The sequence below is a fragment of the Hyperolius riggenbachi genome, chromosome 2 (genome assembly GCF_040937935.1).
Source record: "Hyperolius riggenbachi isolate aHypRig1 chromosome 2, aHypRig1.pri, whole genome shotgun sequence".
Classification (NCBI taxonomy): domain Eukaryota; kingdom Metazoa; phylum Chordata; class Amphibia; order Anura; family Hyperoliidae; genus Hyperolius; species Hyperolius riggenbachi.
In genome coordinates this window covers 250,368,031-250,389,906 of record NC_090647.1, presented here as the reverse complement: position 1 = coordinate 250,389,906, position 21,876 = coordinate 250,368,031, and the positions used below count along the sequence as shown (strand labels likewise).

The 21,876-nt window shown below is 45.4% G+C and overlaps 1 protein-coding gene across 1 annotated transcript in view; it reads right to left on the bottom strand.

Annotated features, from left to right (window-relative positions):
- The window catches only part of LOC137546246 (galectin-9-like), a 47,737-nt gene continuing 25,861 nt past the window's right edge, over positions 1–21,876 (bottom strand). The window contains exons 6-10 of the mRNA XM_068268490.1: positions 14,408–14,461; positions 12,611–12,637; positions 5,001–5,089; positions 4,494–4,659; positions 1–506 (exon numbers count right to left, since the gene is read on the bottom strand). Of these exons, the coding sequence (XP_068124591.1) occupies positions 360–506; positions 4,494–4,659; positions 5,001–5,089; positions 12,611–12,637; positions 14,408–14,461 (483 nt within the window). The 3' untranslated portion in view covers positions 1–359. The remainder of the gene's footprint in view (positions 507–4,493; positions 4,660–5,000; positions 5,090–12,610; positions 12,638–14,407; positions 14,462–21,876) is intronic.

Genomic DNA, 21,876 nt, shown 5'->3' with positions numbered 1-21,876 from the left:
TAACACCAAAATAATTTATTTAAATTTATGAATGAGAGACATTTTAATCATCTTGCAAATGAAAATTCATTTTCATATTTAAAAATGCTTACCAAGTATGTTTGTTGCCTTTACTATCTTCATTATACTAATATTGTATATAAAAATGGTTTAGGAATAATAGACTGAATGGATAATTTACTAATGGAGATCCCCTGTAAAGAGCAGTCAGCTGAGCCTGTGTACTAAAGACATTTCCCCAATGAAGGACAGAACTGTGATGAGTTTTTTTTAAAATTATTCTGCATAGACTGGTTGGCAGAACTTGGGTTCTCATCAGTGATCAGCACTATGTAACTCACTCCCAAAGACATCAGTTCCTAAACCTGAACATGTTGCAGCACAACATCGCCCTCTATTGTCAGACTGTCTATCTGCTGAAGATGGGGAACACGGTGATTATAGTTGCACATATGGTTTCCATTCACGTTCACTCTGAAAGCATGGTGCTCACAAATTATTTCCATCTATGGACAGAAGTAGATATGTAAATTAACTTGATTTTCAATACACAAAGATTTCAACTACATATATAATGTATAAAGTGCATCCAATGTTTAGATAGGATCTGTGGTATTGTAAAACGTTTTAACCTTTGCTGCATTTCTTGGCCTCACTTACTATAAATGTAATTAAATTCATTCCCCTCAAATACTGGTCAAATTTACATTTTAAAATGTATACATTTTCTAGCTGTGCTTACTTGCCGCTGTGTACCTATGCATAGATATTCAAGACAATGCACTGGCTGAAATCCCACCTCCTGTGAACTATAAGTCTAGAGCAGGCAGTGTAGTGATTGTCCTGTTCATAAACTGAATGCGGATGAGGTGAGCAGCGAACTGTGCAGCTAGAGAAACAAATGTCTAAACTGTTTCCACACCCTGCATCTGTCACTGGCCTCACTCATGTTTTCTACAGCAATGTTAAGAAAGTCTGGCCTCTCTTATTCTTAATACTCTGGTGGCAGTCACACAGTCACTGAAGGCAGGGAGTTGAAGGGGCATTATGTCGAAAAATTGTAAAATTTAAAATACCCGTATATACTTGTGTATGAGCTGATCCTAGTATAAGCCGACCACCCCCCCCCCCTACCTTTAAAGCTGGGAAAAAATACAGACTCGTATATAAGCCTCTGACTGCATTCCACACTGCCCATTTATACACACTAGTAGCAGCACACAGATATGCAGGAAAAGCACAGGGAATGACATGCAGGACACAGCAACAGAGCACTGGGGACACAGCTGACTGGTCTCCAGCCAGCAGGCAATCAGTCTCCAGTCAAGTGCAATCCACAGCCTGCCCCAGGGAGAGTTCTCCATACTGCACAGGCATGAGGGTGCAAGAGAGCGTGCTTGCGCAGGCGCAGTACAGGGCTGCCCTTCTTCAGGAGCACTCGGGCTCCCTGAAGACTTCTGAAGCCTCCTTCGACCGGGTAAAGCAGTATTTGACTAATTTAGTCAAATACTGCTTCTGGGCGAGCCAGCACTGGAACGAGGGGACCAGGAGAGGAGAGGGAAGGCTCTATAGGACCCAGAGCCTTCCCTCTCCTTGGGTAAGTATCTATCTCATTTTTTTAAATGCGGTTCCCATTCACTTTAAGTTACCTCCTCTGTAGTTATTTTCACATGCAGTTTATTAACAGCCTGTCTTTAACTTTACAATTCTGGAGATATTTTAAGAATTGAAGAGTTAACTTAAAGACAGAAGAGTTACCTTTAGGTTTGCCTGAGGTAAAATGTTTCCTGAATACTACATGCCTCATCACCATGGTGATAACTCTAGAAACGTTATTAACCACTTGCCGACCGCATACTCGTACCGTGCGACGTCAAAGTGGTAGCTGGAGGACCAGCAATGCACATCTGCGTCACCAGGTGCCTCCCTAATTAAGCAGGAAAGGCCGCACGCGCGAGCGGCCGTTTCCTGTTAGATCACGGAGCAGGTCTCCGTGAATAGCCTGCGAGCCGCTGATCGCGGCTCGCAGACTAACTGTAAACGCAGGAGACGTATGTCTCCTTTGTTTACATTGAACAGCGCTGCTACGCAGGAGTGCCGTAAGGCAGATCGGCGATCCCCAGGCAAACAGCGGCCGGGGATCGCCACCATGTGACAGAGGACATCCTGTCACAGGCTGCACAGGACGGATAGCGTCCTGTGCAGCCTCCTATCACCAAGGGGGACAGGTAGGAGAGGGAGGGGGGGAATTTCACCGCGGAGGGGGGCTTTGAGGTGCCCCCCCCCGCAACATGCCTGCCGACCGGAGCGATCAAACCCCCCCTTGCACATCATCCCCATAGGGGGGAAAAAAGGGGGGCGATCTGATCGCTCTGCATGCAACCTGATCTCTGCTGGGGGCTGCAGAGCCCACCCAGCACAGATCACAAAAAACAGCGCTGGTCCTTAAGGGGGGGTAAAGGCTGGGTCCTCAAGTGGTTAAAGACAGGAGATAAGCTTAGTGAATTGAGGCCATTGTCATCAGAACACAAGTGTGCAAGAGGCAGAAAGTTAGGGATTACTCTTCTGTAATGGTAGTTTATTCTAACTCGTACTTGTAGCTAAATCTGATTAGGTAGCCTTTTCTGACACTACACTGCCATCCATCATGACCCCCCAAGCAGAGTGGCATGTGTTAATATAGTTAAGTGCACCCTGTGCGGGCTGAGGGTGGCCCTACCGACCCCGAGTGGAATTAAATGTGTTATGCATGTAAAGTTGTTACTGAGCGCACCCGGATTGTCCGGACAGCAACATGTAGTTACTTAGGTGAGGACTCGCTGTATTGCTCTCACCTATTGGCTGCTGCACAGACTTGCCCTGTAAAGGTTGCTCCAGAGGTGTCTCCTTTCCTCTCCAGCCCCCTCGTGCCGCTCTCCCCGCTTGGTCCGTTGTGGGATCTCGGTAAACTGCGCAGCTCCAGCATCCTTCTCTGTCTGTCACAGTACTATGACTCCTATAGTGACGCCATTAGAGGGCATCATAACTGCGACAGACAGAGGAGAATGCTGGAGCCGCGCAGCTTACCGAGACCCGGCAACGGGGAGAGCGGCACGAGGGGGGCTGAGGAGGAGAGGAGACAGCCATGGAGCACACTTTACAGGGGAAGTCTGTGCAGCAAATAGGTGAGAGCAATACAGCGAGGCCTCACCTAACTACATGTTGCTGTCGGGACAATCTGGGTGCGCTCAGTAATAACTTTACACACATGCCGCTCCACTCGGGGGGCAGGATGGACGCCCTCAGCCCGCACAGCTTCATCACAGCATGCCCGTGAGGGTGGTGGTGCACTAGGGTGGGTTCCCTTTGGAGGTGACTTGTGTATAAGCCGAGACACCCACGTTTGGGCCACTTTTTGGGGTCCAAAAATTTGGATATACGGTATGTGCAAACATAAACAAATAAGAGGTACATTTTTTTCCCAGAGTAAAATGAGCCATAAATGACTTTTCTCCTATGTTGCTGTCACTCACAGTAGGTAGTAGAAATCTGACAGAAGTGACAGGTTTTGGACTAGCCCATCGCTTCATAGGGGATTCCCAGCAAGGCTTTTATACTTTATAAAGATATTCCCTAAAAAGGATTTAAACAATGATGCTGGCCAGCTTCCCTGCTCACTACACAGTTTTTTGGCCTGTTGGACAGAGCAACTGCCATTCACTAGGTGTTTTTGAAAATAAATAAATCCCTGAGAATCCCCTATGAAGAGATGGACTAGTCCAAAACCTGTCACTTCTGTCAGATTTCTAATACCTACTGTAAGTGACAGCAACATAATAGAAAAGTCATTTATGGCTCATTTTACTCTGGAAAGAAATGTACTTATTTGTATATGTTTGCACATAATTAAAATTTTACAATTGTTCGCCATTATGGCCCTTTAACTATGCAGCAGTTTGACAAGCATATGTGACTTGCAAAAAAAGCCATTTTGTCCACTGTTCATATTTACGTATCAAGCTGTTATTAGGATTTACCCAGTCCAATTTTCAGATCAGTTAAGCTTTTACCACCATCTTTATAGCTACACAACTGTATACACATTTGTATACTAGAATCTTTTGCAAGGGGGTTGGCTACAACAGTCTCCCTATCCCTGTACATTTCCATAACAACTGAAAGCCAGATAAGTGTCTGGTTATATCACCAATGCATAGGAAGCTCCTATTCATAATAACATAGTTCTTATCCAATATGATGGAGTTAACATGAAATGTATCATTTAACTATAATAAAGGTTACTATGAATATCCATAAGAAAGTGGATGACAGGATATTAGTGAGTGAAGTTAAAAAAAAACTCTTTCTCATGTTCTCAAAAAACAGATAAAACCCCAAAACTGAAGTTAAACTAGGAACTATTTCCAACAAAAGCAACTATAGCGGTATGTTCTGATATGGCTGTGATTGTGTTCTCATAGTAACACTGCCTCACTTGCTTCCATTAGACTTACCACAAAGCTTTGGCCAGGAGAGAAGCACATTCCACATCTGGGCAGGTCACGCTCCTCACTTCCCCAAGAGCTGTTCAGTAAACTGTTGCGCACAATAGCGTGCTCATCAAACCTCGGATTGAAGTGAAATGCAGTTCCACCATGGTATTTTAGGTTGACAGCAAACCTGGAAAATGTGTAAAACAAAGAAGGGATATTGTAAGGAATAGTGGTCTGGAGTAGTACTGCGTCTTCGCAGAACGCTCCAGACCACGTGAGCGCGATCACCAGTGGTGCTTGTGCAGGCGCAATAGATGCCGACCTGACAAAGTTGCCATCTGCACCGGAGGGGACCCCGGGCCATTGGCTGGAAGCGGAGCTGCGGAGAGGGCTCAGGACGGCTGCCAGGGGCTGGAGGAAGCCCTGGGTAAGTAGATCTTTTCTTTTTAATCCCCGGATGTTTCCTTTAATGCAAGATGTCACTGTCACTCACGCAGTTGCAGCACAGATTAGCACACAGCCTATTACCTCTTAGGATGTCCAGTAACTGCTCCACGGATCACAATAACTCTGTTGGGATGCAGGCCACCATGGATGGGAGTCTGATATGGAACTGACTAAATGTAAAAAATGTTTTAGAAGTTTAGAATACAAACAATGCCCAATTCAATATAACAAAATGGAGTTTTAACTTAAACTGATGCTGGAGCCTTTTAAAAATGTTATTTGTACTGTGGTAATGATACTGATCCTATGGGTTCAATGCATCCTTGTAGTCAATGACCACAAGCAAGCATGCTGCCAAAGAGTCATTTGCATACTTATTTCGAGTCAGTGACAAGTTATGAAATTAATAGGCGACTGAGGGTGTAAATAATCTATTAAAACTGACCTGTCTATTTAAAGCCTATTTCACATGTGAGTCTGAAGGCGGTGAATACACCGTCTGTAAGAAGCACCTAGGTCTCTTGCTAGCACAGGTGTCGGATAGGCGGCCCCCTGCAGAGCCACATCTGTAGGCAGCCGCGGTCACACTCAGAAGCGACATGCCACTTTTTTCCTGCTAGGTAACACCACCGTGTATTAAAGGATGACTTGTATGGTGTTATAAATTATGCCTTTCGACTGCATGAAATTGCAGCCAAAAGATGTTTGTGCCCAACAAGGGCACAGTTCAGTCTCCCACATGAAAGAAGCCTAAGACAAAAAGTACCACACCTATCATGTTATCAAGTATTTCATGGCACTGATCGCTTTGTCTGCACAGCTTTCACTCATTGGCAGTTAAGGCTCTAATAATACCATTTGTAGGTTGCCATGAAAATAATGGATGGAAAGGTTGCTGGTGTTGTTATAGATGAACCTGAGACTCAGCTATAATTAATTTAATAGACAATTAATAGGCAGGAACTTTAGGTGGTGACAGATATGTATAGTTATGGGACAAAAACTATTAATATTATCAGTGTGAATTAGACAGCGTAAAGAACAGTTTACTCTTTAAAAATGCAGTTTGTCAAGATTAGTAAAAGACACCTTGTTGTAATAAATGCTCTGTAAGCATGGATCAATACAGCAATACAGTATGGGAAAATATAATAAAGTAAATAAAACAGTAAATAGTAAAGCTAATCTATAACAAGTGTGAATATCAGCACACTGTGTAACTGTAATGATCGCTGCTGCAGCAGCTATTACTGGAAGTAGTAGTGCTGCAGCTCAGGCAGTTCTGATCTATTTCCATGCAAGCTGCATAGATTTGTCTGTCTTTCCCTGCTGTCAGCTTGTGACTGATTATCATTCACCTGTGTGGGAATCTGCATGTCTGCTCCCATTGGATGACCTCAGTATAAAGATCTGCTTCCTGCAGGGTTTCCTTGGGTTTTCATAGCTTCAGCTTAAGCCTGCCTTGCTGTCGCTTTAGCCCCCGATCGTGTTTCTTGTTATAAAGATACTTTGCTGGTTTTGCATCATATATTGGTTCATTGCCAATATATATGCATACCAGCACGTTTATTATTTTCCTTGTATTTGTGTTACGTGATACATCAGTGTCGCTGATGTATACGTACACGAACTGTTTATATCCTGTGTTCAGTTAGTCAGTTTCCAGCACGTTTTGGTAGTTTGCGCGTACCGTGAACACCCGTGCTGAGCTAGTTATCCTGTTCCTGGTTCTGTTTGTGGATTGCGTTCATCTCTGCGAAGAGATAACGAATCCTTCTGAATCCTGTCCTGTTACCGTTTGTGGATTGCGTTCATCTCTGCGAAGAGATAACGAATCCTTCTGAATCCTGTTCTGTTACTGTTTGTGGATTGCGTTCATCCCTGCGAAGAGATAGCGAATCCTTCTGAGTCCTGTTCCCTGTTACTCCATTCCTAGTCAGCGTTCCTGCTTATGTCATATATCGGTTCATTGCCGATATATACATATGTTAGTCAGACGTAACAAATAGTTTCATTGATAGCTGTAATTGTAATACGCTAGGAAAACATACTTATTGTATATTTATCTGTGTTACGTTCATCTATCTTAATCCTGCTATTTTCTGACTGTCCTGTCCTGTCTTTGTGAGGCACGCCATCGCCGCATCGCATTGGCTGCCTCATTCCAGTCTGTCTGGTTTTGGACGCTTGCTGTCACTAAGTAGCCGCTTGCTAGCAAGCGTTCATTCTGTCTACCTGTCCTGATCTCCTCAGTTCTGGTTTGTGCGCTCAGCGCTACTTTGCGCTGAGACGTTATAACGAAAGCATTGTTTGTGGCTGTCAGATCTGCACCGGCTCTGTGCGCCACAATCTCCTATTGGAGTCAGTCCTCCCCTCCACTATACTAGGGATAGCCTGTTTCCTGGTGCTAGTGTGTGTACCTCCTCCACGCCAGCTCATGCGTTGCATGCTGACTGTGGAGAATACACCACCAAGCCTTACATTATGAAAACCCCATTACCAATCCCCATTGTGGGGGGGATTCCCAGAAAGTATGACACTGTTAATTATGGTTCCTGTTCCTTTAAGAAATTTGAAGAACTTAGCTCTGAAACAGAAAATGAGTTTTTCTCTGAATGTGCCAGGTTCCTGGCCAATCCTGATCTCCAAGTGACTCCTGTTTCAACCTGGGCACTCCAACTAAGTTATATTTTGTTTAAAGGGGAATTATTCCAGTGGGCATTTGATGTTCTCAATCATTCCGATTTGAAAGATAGACCGCTGGAATTTCTAGCGTTTGTGATCCATAACTGGTTGCGCATAGATCCATTGCCTTTTCCTCTTAATGAACTCCTGGCAGCAGGCCAATCAGCTGCTCCTTCAATTGCTTGCAAGAATGAGCAGCAAGCAGAAAGTGTTACTGATAATTTTCCTGCAGCTTTGAATAAATCACCAAAAACCGCAAGGTCAAAGGCAAAACGCAAACGTTCTAAGAAACGTGTCCAATCTGCAGAATCGTTATCCTTAGCGACTGAGACCTATAATGAGATTCTGCCATTAACAGATAATGAAATGCAATTGTCTTTCAGGGGAGTTAAATGGACTTATGAAACTACTAATGAACTTTCCTCCCTGGCTAGGGAAAATAAAGATTTTTGTTTAAAAGAATTATCTGAGTATGATTATGATGAGATATTACAGAGTATTGAACAAATCAACTTATTTGTGAACCAAGGGAAGTTTGCATACACTACAGTTCAACACTTGCTACAGGTATTGCAGATTCTTAAGAATAAGGAATCTGCCAATCACCTGCTAATTAACCCTATACATGTGCCTGCCACAATCATATCTGCAGACTGTGATCAGCCTAAATGTTTCGCTGTTAAGTATGCATGGGATCCTCCATTCGAGAGGGGAGAGATGGAAGCCCTGGTCTGTGAATGGAAGAATGATTCAAGTTCATTTTGTCAATTTTACAGTGCAAAAAGTGAAATGGTATTGAATGCATGCATTAAGTCAGCCTATAACCTAATAGAGGCTGGTGTGTGTAGGTATGACTGTGTGGCTCCCTTGATTGATGTGTGGGAACTGATTTTGGATGATTTTTATGTGACTCCGAATTCGCAAATTTGGCGTTCTGACCCGCCTGCTTCAGCACCTTTGGCTGATTCAGCAGGTGATTCGGAGCTCTTTTTGTGTGAAATTGAAGTTCCTGCAATTCCACCCTGTACCATGGATAACTCAGTGTTACTTCCCAGTAAAACAGAAGCCACTGATACATTCTTAAACTTGCCCTGCGCAAATTTCTCAGCAGAGAATCCAGAGGTCCTGCTGACTTCCGAGTCCAGCCTAGCCAGTACTCATGACTCTTTGTTTAGTGAAACAGACACCAGAAAAATCTTGCCTGTCTCTGCAAACACTTCTGCAGAAATTACCTGTGTTAATAAAGTTCAACTCCTGTCTGATCCAGCAGATGCCAATAGATGCACTACATCAGTTTCCGAGTCCCAGCAATCCCGTCTAGTAAACTCAGAACCCCAGCATCTGAATTTTCCAATTTTACAAATGAATGGTGATTCAGATGCGCAAACATTGTGTCTTGATCTTCCTGTTTCTACACCTCGCTCTAGTTTCGTGAATAGCTCAGAGCATCTGCTATGTGAACCTGAAATCGCAGAATTATTACCTTGTTCAGAAAATTTTCCAATAAATTTGCCCTGTACCATGAATTGTGCAGTAGATCTCTCCAATGAAACTCAGGTCACAGAATCATTATGCTGTCCAGCAGGTGCTTCCATGGTTTTGCCCTGCAATATGGACTGTTCAGTGATCCTGTCCAGTGAAGCTGTGGTCGCAGAGTCTTATGCTTCACCCAGTACTTTGGATACTTTAAACCCTCTAGCAGAGGAGGCTGAAGCACTGCTTACCTCAGTTGGTGTTGCAGTAATATTCACTTGTCTAGCAGCTGTTTTGGAATTACAGTCTGCTCTAATAAAACTTGATGAATTTCTGCCCAGCAAAGCAGAAGCCATTGAAATATTGTACTCGTCAGCAAGTGTGTCAGATACCTTGCCCTGTACACAGTCTGATTTAACCAATGTTGAGTCCCTCTCCAGTGTTGTAACAGCCGAGGAACTCCAGCCCTGTCCTCTGAATGTTTCAGAAGTCTTGCCCTGTAACATGGATAATTCTGATTCTCTGGTCAAAATAATAGAAATCTCAGAATTTCAGTCCGGTCTGATGAGTGTTCCTGAAACCCAGCCCTGTATCCTGAAAGATTCTGGTTCTCTGGCCGCTGTGGCAGAGGTTCCAGAGTCCCCTTCCTGTCCAGGGAATTCCTCAGTTTTGCCTAGTCCAGTGGGGGCTGCTGCAACACTGACTTGTTCTGCAGCGCCTCATGAGCTCCAATCCAGTGTATTAAATGAGTCTCTGCCCAGTCCAGAGGTAGTTGTGGAGTCCCTATCTGGTTCAGTGCATACATCTGAAGATTTGTCCTGTCTTGTTAGTGCCCCTGAATCTGATTTGTTACTGACTTTGCTGGAATCAGCGACATCTAAGTCTGATCCAGCATTCTCGTGTAAAAGTCCAGTAGTTGCGAAGTTTAGTCATGATGATTTTTTTTTGGCCAGTCCTGGTTTTGGTCCTGTCTTGGCTGACCCTGAGGCTCACAGTTCCTTGACATGCCCAGAGGTTTCTCTTGTGCCGGTGTGCCCAGATGTTCTTTGTGTGCCAGAATGCCCAAGTGTGTCTAAGGTGTTAGCGTGCTCTGATGCTTCCTTAGTGGGAACACGTTCTGATGTTGCCAGTCTGCCTGCATGCCCAGAGATGGTTCTGGTCCCTGAAAGCCCTGATATTGATGTTTGTCCTTGTGGCCCTGACTTGGGAATTGCCCTAGGTTCCATAGGGGTTCTTGATAGTTCTCCATGTGAGCCTAAGGGGCATTCTGACCTATGGGGATCTCTTTGGAGCTTCAAGGTGTTCTGGGAGGTCTCTGAGAAAACTTGTCCTGGTGCCTTGAACTGGTTCAACAGTGGGTTTTGTGTTGGTAAAGACAGTACCGGTGGGCATTGCAAAGGCTTTGGCGTTTCTGAACGGTTCCTGGAAGGCGGTGGGTATCGCTCAGGGAATTTCGGAGGGCTTTCTTCTGGAAATCATGGTTCTGATGGGTGTCACATTGGGGCTTGTAGTACTGATGGGCATGGTTCTGTAGGTTCTGGTTCTGATGGGTCCAGTCTTGTGGGGACTGATTCTGGAATTCGGTCTTGCCGGGCTGTCCCGGTCATCATGAATTTTCAGTCGGACTGTTTTGTTGGGAATTTCGGTTTTGAAAAGCGTCTGGAATCCGCTTTTAAAGGCGGGGGTACTGTAATGATCGCTGCTGCAGCAGCTATTACTGGAAGTAGTAGTGCTGCAGCTCAGGCAGTTCTGATCTATTTCCATGCAAGCTGCATAGATTTGTCTGTCTTTCCCTGCTGTCAGCTTGTGACTGATTATCATTCACCTGTGTGGGAATCTGCATGTCTGCTCCCATTGGATGACCTCAGTATAAAGATCTGCTTCCTGCAGGGTTTCCTTGGGTTTTCATAGCTTCAGCTTAAGCCTGCCTTGCTGTCGCTTTAGCCCCCGATCGTGTTTCTTGTTATAAAGATACTTTGCTGGTTTTGCATCATATATTGGTTCATTGCCAATATATATGCATACCAGCACGTTTATTATTTTCCTTGTATTTGTGTTACGTGATACATCAGTGTCGCTGATGTATACGTACACGAACTGTTTATATCCTGTGTTCAGTTAGTCAGTTTCCAGCACGTTTTGGTAGTTTGCGCGTACCGTGAACACCCGTGCTGAGCTAGTTATCCTGTTCCTGGTTCTGTTTGTGGATTGCGTTCATCTCTGCGAAGAGATAACGAATCCTTCTGAATCCTGTCCTGTTACCGTTTGTGGATTGCGTTCATCTCTGCGAAGAGATAACGAATCCTTCTGAATCCTGTTCTGTTACTGTTTGTGGATTGCGTTCATCCCTGCGAAGAGATAGCGAATCCTTCTGAGTCCTGTTCCCTGTTACTCCATTCCTAGTCAGCGTTCCTGCTTATGTCATATATCGGTTCATTGCCGATATATACATATGTTAGTCAGACGTAACAAATAGTTTCATTGATAGCTGTAATTGTAATACGCTAGGAAAACATACTTATTGTATATTTATCTGTGTTACGTTCATCTATCTTAATCCTGCTATTTTCTGACTGTCCTGTCCTGTCTTTGTGAGGCACGCCATCGCCGCATCGCATTGGCTGCCTCATTCCAGTCTGTCTGGTTTTGGACGCTTGCTGTCACTAAGTAGCCGCTTGCTAGCAAGCGTTCATTCTGTCTACCTGTCCTGATCTCCTCAGTTCTGGTTTGTGCGCTCAGCGCTACTTTGCGCTGAGACGTTATAACGAAAGCATTGTTTGTGGCTGTCAGATCTGCACCGGCTCTGTGCGCCACAATCTCCTATTGGAGTCAGTCCTCCCCTCCACTATACTAGGGATAGCCTGTTTCCTGGTGCTAGTGTGTGTACCTCCTCCACGCCAGCTCATGCGTTGCATGCTGACTGTGGAGAATACACCACCAAGCCTTACAGTAACCAAGAACCATTGGTGAAGCAAGTGCTATAAAAAAAAACTGGACATGCCATGAGCAGGTCAGAGTGTAGTAATGTTAGTTTACTGTACATAATTATATACGGTTATTTCAAGATAAATATTTATTTTTGCCATCACAGGCTGCAATTTACCAGTTTCGTGTGATTTACTTTATCTTGAATGACTGTATGTACAGTATGTATGTGTGTCTATACAATCTGTCTGTCTGTCTGTCTGTCTATCTATCCCTTCTAACCCCCATGGGTGGTATACTGCATGTGTCAGCCTCAACTCAGGACTCTTACCAGAAGCCTGGACGTTTGAAGGTTCTGCAAAGTATCTTAGCTGTTCCCAATACTACAGTATTAGCGGTTTCCAAAACTAGCTCTCAGTGGTTCCCAATGCCACACCCAATACTACACAAGCAGAGGCTGACTTGTAGTCCGGTGTGTGGGGGCTCAGCTATACAACTATGGGCATGCTACCTGCTTACCCAATAACTGAGCCAGCTTCAGCTTGAATGCGTATGCATAAGGTTAGGTGGGTAGCTACTGAGTTCTAATCTAATATATATATACTTACGAAATTTCCAGAAGGAAACTGATTTGGCTGAAAGAATAAAAAGAAAAATTAAATAAAAGAAGGCAAACTTTTTTTTGTTTATAGATAGAAATACAAATAACTATATTACAAGAGAGTCTCATTAGAGACTTGTCTCCACAGGCTACAAGTCTTTAAAGCAGAATGAAACCCAGCATTTCTTCTTTGCTCTAAAAGATTATTTACAGCACATTATATACTACCTCCATTTTATTTTTACTAGAACAGCTTTCAATTAGTTAAACACAGGACTTACAAGTTCCCTGCAGAGAAATCTGGACGCATCCGAACTGGAGATAATGTTATCTTGTGTTTACTCAATTGTATCAAGTGAGGAATGTGACACATTCTCTGACTGTGCAGACTCTCCTGAACACAGACAGACACTCAGAAAGCATTTCTGCTTAAAATTCAAGATGAATAAATCAGTTATGAATAAAATGCAAAGGCAGCTCTCAGAGCAAAAAAAGTGTACTTTGGGAACTTGTAATTTCTAAATGAATAATAATTCTTATGCACAAAAGCAAATATGATAACCGTATGGCATATAAAAAGTAGGAAAACATGTTTTTATTGAATATTATGTCAGGGTTTTATACCGCTTTAAACCTCCAAAATATTAATGATCAATGAGAGGGGAGACATTCTCCCACTCGATTGGCCTGTAACATCACATGATGCTACCTAGCCAGTAAAGTGCACATTTATTTGCTTCATTTATGCTGGATAAATGCTACATTTTGGTTCAGTTTTAGATTAAGCGGTAAGGGCCACTGGCAGTGTATTGCAATCTGAATCCCTAATGGACACAGTTTCTATCAATAGCACACTTAAACAAGAAAAGATAGTTTATTTGCTCAGGAAGTGCACTGCTAAATTTGGAAAGATTTGGTGTAAGTGGTTAGATACACCTGGACTGGCTGATTGGGACCTAATAAAAGATAGTCTTGGGTTCTAGGACGTCTCAGCTATATAGTTGGGAGGAGGGCAGTCGCTGGATGAAGCAGAGGAGTGTTAGTGAGTACTCTCCTGATAGGTTTGGGTTTCATGTAACCCTATACATCTGTGTGCTAGGTGGTGGCCCTGTCCAATGTCTACTGTGGTATTATTCGAATTTCAGTAAGTCATCCCCTGGCTACGGGCTCATAGTGTATGATGATACCTTTGCAGGGTTATGTCATTTCGTATTGGTGATTGTCTGTAATGCTCTTAATGAATGATAAGTGTCCTTTGCTTTATGTTTTCATTTTTGTTACCTTGTACCTGTGGCTATTGTCTTTAAATTGTTCAATAAATACTTTTTTCTGATTAAAAAAAGAAACAAGTACAGTAGAATTCCTTTATAGTAAACGCCAAAGGACCAGGAAAAATAGTTTACTAGGTATATCAGAATTGGTCATACATTGTTTATGTATACAGACACAGTTGCTGGGACCCAAGGACTGAGGTTACTATATTCAGAGGTTTACTGTATCAGAGTTCACTATAATGAGATTTTACTGTGTTTATTGCTGTTGCAGTTTTCTCCTGTTTCCTTTCCTTGGACAGCCACAAGGGCAACAGGGAATTATCCATTATAAACCCAGATGTAAATAAAGAACTAGTAAACATTTGAATAATTCTTTGCCCTAACCAAACAGGAAAAACATGTTTGGCTTAGCTAATAGACAAATACCTCACTGCGCCTTACAGCAGTTTACTAAACTTTCATTATATACAGAAAACATGGATAATTTCTAAACAGAGTTTACGAAGTAAAGAACAATAATAAGAACTTACATTGAAACCAGGAAACTGCTGTGCGCCATATCCTGGCTGCGGAGGGTATGCTGGCTAAAATAAAATACAGCAAAAATGTGAGTACAAAACCTAATTGTATTGAACCACGCAGTTAACAAGTGGAACAGTTTGTGTCTGAGTATTTTTTCAGTATCACACCTCTGTTTGGGAATCCATGAAGTACTCCAGGCTACAGCAATGCTGCTGGTGATGGCTGCAGCTCTAATTGGGCACATATTTACACAGAAGTGGCAGAAGGTTAAAGCCATTTATGGCCCTTAATTAGTATAAGTAAGTTGTCTTCCTCGTCCTACAATTATACAGTAACGTGCCCACAAGAGAGAGAAAGAGACCAACAGCTATGCTAACTAAAAGCCAATTTGCTTGTAACCTGTGATGCTCTAGTAGTCATGTTGGGGCTCCAAGAGGAATGGAGGTTTTAATTCAATGCGTCAAATATTTTCCTGTATATCACATTTTTAGGTAAAGTAAAGAAAACAAATGGAATGGATGTCAGAAGATTGAGGGTTTTGCCATGAGGCTGCAACACATATGCTCAGAATACTCACTATAGTCTATATACACACAACTGGTGAATCAGTGTGGCCAGTATTAACATATTTAAGATTTTTAGCACAAATTTGGCCATATACACTATTACCTCTCAGTTGTAAAAGTGATACTTTATTGAACATACAAATCTGCCAGTAAACACCTTACACGACCAAAACACAGACAGTAATAAAATCCATTTCTGCGCAGAAATAAAACATAATATGTTATGTTTTATTTCTGCGCAGAAATGGATTTTATTACTGTCTGTGTTTTGGTCGTGTAAGGTGTTTACTGGCAGATTTGTATGTTCAATAAAGTATCACTTTTACAACTGAGAGGTAATAGTGTATATGGCCAAATTTGTGCTAAAAATCTTAAAAATGGAATGGATGTGCTTCCTTTTGCTGATCTTTAGACACCACAGGAAGCTAAAAGTAATGTCCACAAAAAAAATCTACCTTTGACAGCAATTACCAAAATATATGTCCCATTAAGAGATTTCACCGTAACTACAGTACTCTCAGTGACAACCTTACACAGTTCCTGTAACTTTCTGCTCCAGTACCAAATACATTCTGTTTTAAGAAGGCAAATGACACCAAGCATTGCTTTTTAGTAGGAGGGCTTTTCAGTCTCTTTTGGTCCCCTACACTTTACTAGTAGTTTTGGGTCACCCCGAGCTGCTTGGGTATTCTCTTTGCCCCAGTACCCGAACGTTATGGAAAATCTCAACAGACACACAAACAACAATACAAATCTTAAAGAGAGCCCATCTTTTCACCATGCTATGCAAAGCTGAAAAAGTTTCACACAGACTTTTACTTTACTTTAATTTTTTTCTAACAAGAAATAAAGGAACAGCAGTATAAGCAGAATCAAACCAATGAATCCAGCTAGTAGAATACCCAAAATCATATGACAGTGCAAAGAATATTGGGAGATATCTCCCAGTCAAATAATGAAACAAGAACAAAAGAGAATACTCTATAAGGACAGTGTTAGGCAGCGGTTGGGATCTGTGTTGTGCTGAAAGTATCTAAGATAGCGCTAGCGCTATCAAGAAACGAACTAATTCGTTGGTGTAGCTGGAAGGCAATATATTTTTTATATATACAGAGAGACTGTGTACCCAGTACCCCTCCCCAAAAGTTTTATTTTATTTGGCATGGAAATGTCCGGGAATTACCAGAACATGTGCCTGTCGGACCTGCAAAATCTTTGCCAAGCGAGAGGCATTGACGTCGGCTGCAGGAAACAACAGGACCTGATAGCAGACTTGTCCAGATGGGATACCCAGCAACTGCGGGAGCCGGGAGTGTCCGCTGAGGTGGATACCAGCCCATCTGACAATCGAGGGGAACCAGAGGCTGAAGATCCTAGGCGTACAGAGGTTGAGCATCCTGCGGGCCCTGTTGCAACAGTTACGCCAGAGACTGTCAGTATGGACCCCAAGCCCAGAGTTTCTGAAAGTACTCGCCTGGAACCGGCCAGTACTGGACTGTCCATGGGTGCTGACCCGGTAATGCAGCAGGCATTACAAAAGCTGATGGAGACTGACCTGGACAAGTACCTGCAGTACATGCGTGAGCAGCGCCAATCTGCAGAACGCACAGCTGCTGCTGCTGCTGAACGCCACACGGAGAGGGATGCCGCAGAGGCGCGGGAGAGACGACAGCATGAGCTCAACATGGCAAAGGTTCAACAGGCCAGCCGGAGTTCACCGCCCAGCCTCCCTGCTGAAGGAGCTGCAGCAACCGTAAGTGCAAAATTTAAATTTGCTAACATTGAGAAAGACACAGACATTGACTTGTTTTTGCGGTCTTTTGAAAAAGCATGCCGTCAGTATCGTCTGTCCCAAGACCAGTGGGCCAGACATCTGACACCTTTGCTGCGCTACAAAGCGCTTGATGCCTTCGCAGAATTGCCTGCGGAGAAGGATAATGATTATGCTGCTATAAAAGACGCTATCATTACTAAGTACCAGCTGACGCCAGAAGCCTATCGGAAAAAGTTCAGGGCCTGGCAGAAAAAGTCTTCTGATTCGTACCGAGATGTGGTCAGCAGCTTGCTCACCACACTCCGCCAGTGGACTCGAGGCCTCACCAAAGGGTCTTATGATGTCCTGGAGGACTTGATAGTCCTGGAACAATTTCTGAACATTTGCCCTGCTGATGTACGACAATTTGTGTTGGAGCGCAAGCCTGCGTCAGCCACTGTCGCTGCAGACCTTGCTGAGACTTTTGCAACTACCCGGGTGGCTGATACCCGCAGAACTGTCCCATCCAGCTGGAGAGGAGGTCAGCCCAATACCTCGGCAGACCCTCCTGCCCCTGTGAGCCGTCAGCCACAGAGGCCATCCAGCACAGCTTCTGCACCCAGGCCTGCAGCGCCTGGAGAGGTCACCTGTCACTACTGCCGCCAGCCCGGACACATGAAATTCGACTGACCGGAGCGGAGACAGACACCACCAGCACCTGGATCATCTGCATCACCTGTACCTCACCCACAGCAGAGGCAACCCGCCAGCGAACCACAGCCTGGATCATCAGATTTTGTCCTGTTTGCCCGCGGAAAGGAAATCCGCGACCGAACCGACCAGCAGCAACTTGTTAGAGTGAACGGCAAAGTTGTCACCGGATTCCGAGACACCGGAGCTGACATCACGTTAGTTCACTCACACCTTGTGCCAAAGGAAAGCATCAGCTCCAGCCGATCCCTTGCCCTTACTGGAGTAGAGGGCACCCTTTTTCACATAGCCCACGCAAGAGTGAAGCTGGATTGGGGAGTAGGAGGAATCCAAGAAAGGGTTGTTGGGGTTATGATCTCCCAGTCCCTGTGTTGCTGGGGACTGATTTGGGCAAGCTTGTGTCCTACTATGAACCTGCCACGACCGCCTTGTCGCTCACGGAAGGATACGGACTCTCCGCCCACCACCAGGTACTTTATACACTTGGGGAAGCACCAGGGGGTGGTGGGTTGAATGTGCCCAGTTCAAGGGTACCAGGTTCAATAGTGCCTGCTTCAAAGGCACCTGAGTTTGATGTACAGACTGTCTGTTGTGATGATGCTGTAACTGTACCTGAGTTTACTGTACAACCTGTCTGTAATGAAAAAATGTCTATACCTGTCAATGTCATTACTGCATGCAATGATGATTTGAGTAATGTCCGTCTGTGCCATTCTGACAGTGTACCTGTGCTAGCAGTACCGCGCAGCTGCACTGCTCAGAACCCGAGCTCAGAACAGGTGGAGGGGGTTCCGGCCTCCTCCCCCTCCTCTGACCGCAGGGATGAGACCTTTCAGCCGCTGCCCTCGTGTGACATGAGCCAGTTGGCTGAAACTGACAGCGCCGTATTCTCAGCCGCACTACAAAGTGACCCAAGCCTGGAGGTGCTCAGGCAGCAAGCCGCTGAGCCCCTCGCAGACGGGGCCGCTTTCAAGGTGTACTGGGAAGGTGGGAGACTGTACAGTGAGTCTGTACAGCCCCCTACAGGTAGATCCCACGCGAATACCAAATGGCTTGTGGTCCCGAGTGCGTTCAGGGGACATGTGCTGAAATCCGCACATGGTAATCCTCTGACAGGGCACTCAGGGGTCCGCAAGACCCTTGCCGGTATTCGGAAACAGTTTTATTGGCCCCGGATGAACAGGGATGTAGCAAACTACTGCAGAGCATGTGCCATCTGTCAGGAGCTGGGAAGGTCCAGGGATTCCCGCGGGGTTCCCTTAGGTCCACAGCCACTTAGCAGGGGAACCCTGCGTGGGCTGGCTGTTGACCTAACCAACCCACTGCCCGTTGTCAGCAGTCCCGGCAGACACCACGTCCGACTGCAGTGGCGCAAACGCAGGGGAACCCTGCGTGGGCTGGCTGTTGACCTAACCAACCCACTGCCCGTTGTCAGCAGTCCCGGCAGACACCACGTCCGACTGCAGTGGCGCAAACGCCCTGTCCAGAACGGTCCATGTCGGGTCAACCCTGAGGGTAGCAGACCGCGACCTGTCCAGGGGAACCGAGCCACAGGCTCCAATAGGTTTTCCCGCCGCACCGGCAACCCGAGACCCGTCAGCCAGGTTGGCCGACACGCAGCGGGCAGCCGACCCCAGAACGCCAACGGGGAACTAGATCAGATATCGCAGGTTAGCGGCAACGACACACATCTTGCTGATGCATGTCTATCTGCCTTCTCCCCAGGGGGGGCTGTCACGGACGGTTGTGGGGCCGCAGGCGCGTCCTGTAACCGCCCGTGAAGAAAAAGCGATCGCACTCGATTCCCTGCATCGATCGCGCTTCAGATCGATAGAATCTGGGTTGAGTGTGTAGGGGCAGCTGCAGTCTGTTCTCAGCAGAGAGAGAGCACCAGCCTAAATGCTGGATGGCTCTTTTGATATGCTAATGAGCCTTCAGGTATAAGGTGACAAGCACCATGGCAGAAGCAATCTAGTTGGGGGAAAACCAGACCCGCTGGCTCCCTCCCAGCAGGGGAGGTGACACCTAGCTGGCTGCCCCAAACTTCAAAGAGCCTTTGCCTGGGAATAACCTGAGTCTCATAGCATATCCATAACTTCCCAGATCTGTCATATTTCTGGGGTTCCTGAGATGGCAGCTTCACCAAACGTGGGGGAAGTGTAGCATGAGCCCCGGTGCTGGTTCTGAGGAAGTTTCAGAACATTCTGAGGTAAGGACTGCCAGTTAGGCAGTTTGAAAGTGCCCTGATGATACCACAGGGGTCCCACCCCTCATGTCTGGTATCAGGGCGCTGGGTAAATCGAGACAGACCTGTACGGTTCTGTGAGATAGAGCCCATATATGGGTAGATATGATTTCTAGTCCCCAGGACAAGGGAAGGGCTCATCTCATCTTCTAAGGGGGTGTGTGGCTCCCCGCCCTCACTCCCTCCTACTGAATCAGGGGCATAAGAATGGCAGAGGAGCCAAACTCAGTGTCCTCCACCCTGAAAACATCTTGAACTCATCGGTGCCAGCTTGAGGATATGCTGGCATCCACCTGGTCTGAACTCTGAACTTTGATTGAAACCCAGGACTCTTTTTGTTTTTCCCACAAAAAGGACATCTTTCCAGGAACTAAGTATTTTTCTCCCTTCTTTTATTTTTTATACTGGCTATTACTGTTTTAATAATTGTTGATTTTAATAATTGTCTGTATATATTAATTATTTATATTGCGTGAATAAACGACTTTCTCCAAGTCATTCACTGTCCGCTACCCTGCTTATCAGCATACACAGAACTGATCCAGGGTCTCTGAAGATACGCTACTGTTTGTTTGTTGTTGGCTAGACAGAATACCGTGTGTTTAACCGTTTTATTCGCAGGACTAGTCAGTCAGTTAGTGGGCTCCACGGTCCCATGGTAACCGCGGTGGTGGCAGTTTACTCTGAACCAGTGGGTGAAGTTGTAATCACCCGTGTCTCACAGGCTCCCTTCTGAGTTGTCTGCGGCTAATTCTTAGCGGTTCCTGCGCATTGACTGCGACCAGAGTTCGCACGATCTGTGCGCTGGCACCGTTTAGAAGGCTAAGTGCGGTCAGCCACTAGGGCTCCTGTGACAGTGGGCAGCACGGTGGTGTAGTGGTTAGCTCTCTCGCCTTGCAGCGCTGGGTCCCTGGTTCGAATCCCAGCCAGGGCACTATCTGCAAAGAGTTTGTATGTTCTCTCCGTGTCTGCGTGGGTTTACTCCGGGCACTCCGGTTTCCTCCCACATTCCAAAAACATACGGATAAGTTAATTGGCTCCCCCTAAAAATTGGCCCTAGACTACAGTACTTACACTACATAATATATAGACATATGGCAATGGTAGGGATTAGATTGTGAGCTCCTTTGAGGGACAGTTAGTGACAAGATATATATATATACACTGTACAGCGCTGCGTAATATGTCGGCGCTATATAAATACTAAATAATAATAATAATAAAACCTAACCGTCTCTGCGTCCCATCCCTGCACTTCCTGTTTGTGTGTGTCCCGTGTTTTGCGCTACTGCACATGTGCAGGGAGGGACACAGAGACTGAGGAGAGCTGCAGGAGAACGGGGCCAGAAGGGGCGGGCGTTTGTGCGCGTGGCGGGCGTGCGCATGCGCGGTGACTGTGCGGCGGACACGGACATGAGAGGGAAGAAAGGGGAAGGGAGGAGAGGTGAGGGGAGGAGAGGAAGGCGGGGTTTCGACATAGACCTAGAGCCCGTTTTTAAACGGGCTTAGGTCTACTAGTCAACAATGATCTACAAACCAAAAGAAGAAATCATTATGTAATATGGAGACATAAAGATACAGGGTCACATGCAGTCCCTAAGAGTGTAGCAGAAGTATGGTCTCCAAACAACGAAAGGAGCACGAACCGCACCTGCTCACTCCTGTGTATACCAGCATGAGAACAAGAAGATGAACAGAAAGAAAGAGCAGAGCAGATAGAAAAAAGGGAGATATTCCAAAGGAAAAGGGGAAGGAGGGATGAAGAGGAGCAATAAGCATTCCCCTCAGCAAGTTATTTAGCCCATGATCTGCTTATAACCATCACCATCTTGTACTCGACCCATAATAATGTATTTATCAGGGAGCTCCTTTTTTTCTTTTTTAAAGAGAACCCGAGGTGGGTTTGAAGAATGTTATCTGCATACAGAGGCTGGATCTGCCTATACAGCCCAGCCTCTGTTGCTATCCCAAACCCCCCTAAGGTCCCCCTGCACTCTGCAATCCCTCATAAATCACAGCCACGCTGCTGACAAACAGCTTGTCAGAGCTGGCTGTGTTTATCTCTATAGTGTCAGTCTGCTGCTCTCCCCGCCTCCTGCAGAACTCCTGTCCCCGCCTGCCTCCCTTCCCTCCCTGCTGATTGGAGGGAAGGGACGGGGGCAGGGACCGGAGCTATGCAGGAGGCGGGGGAGCAGCTGAGAC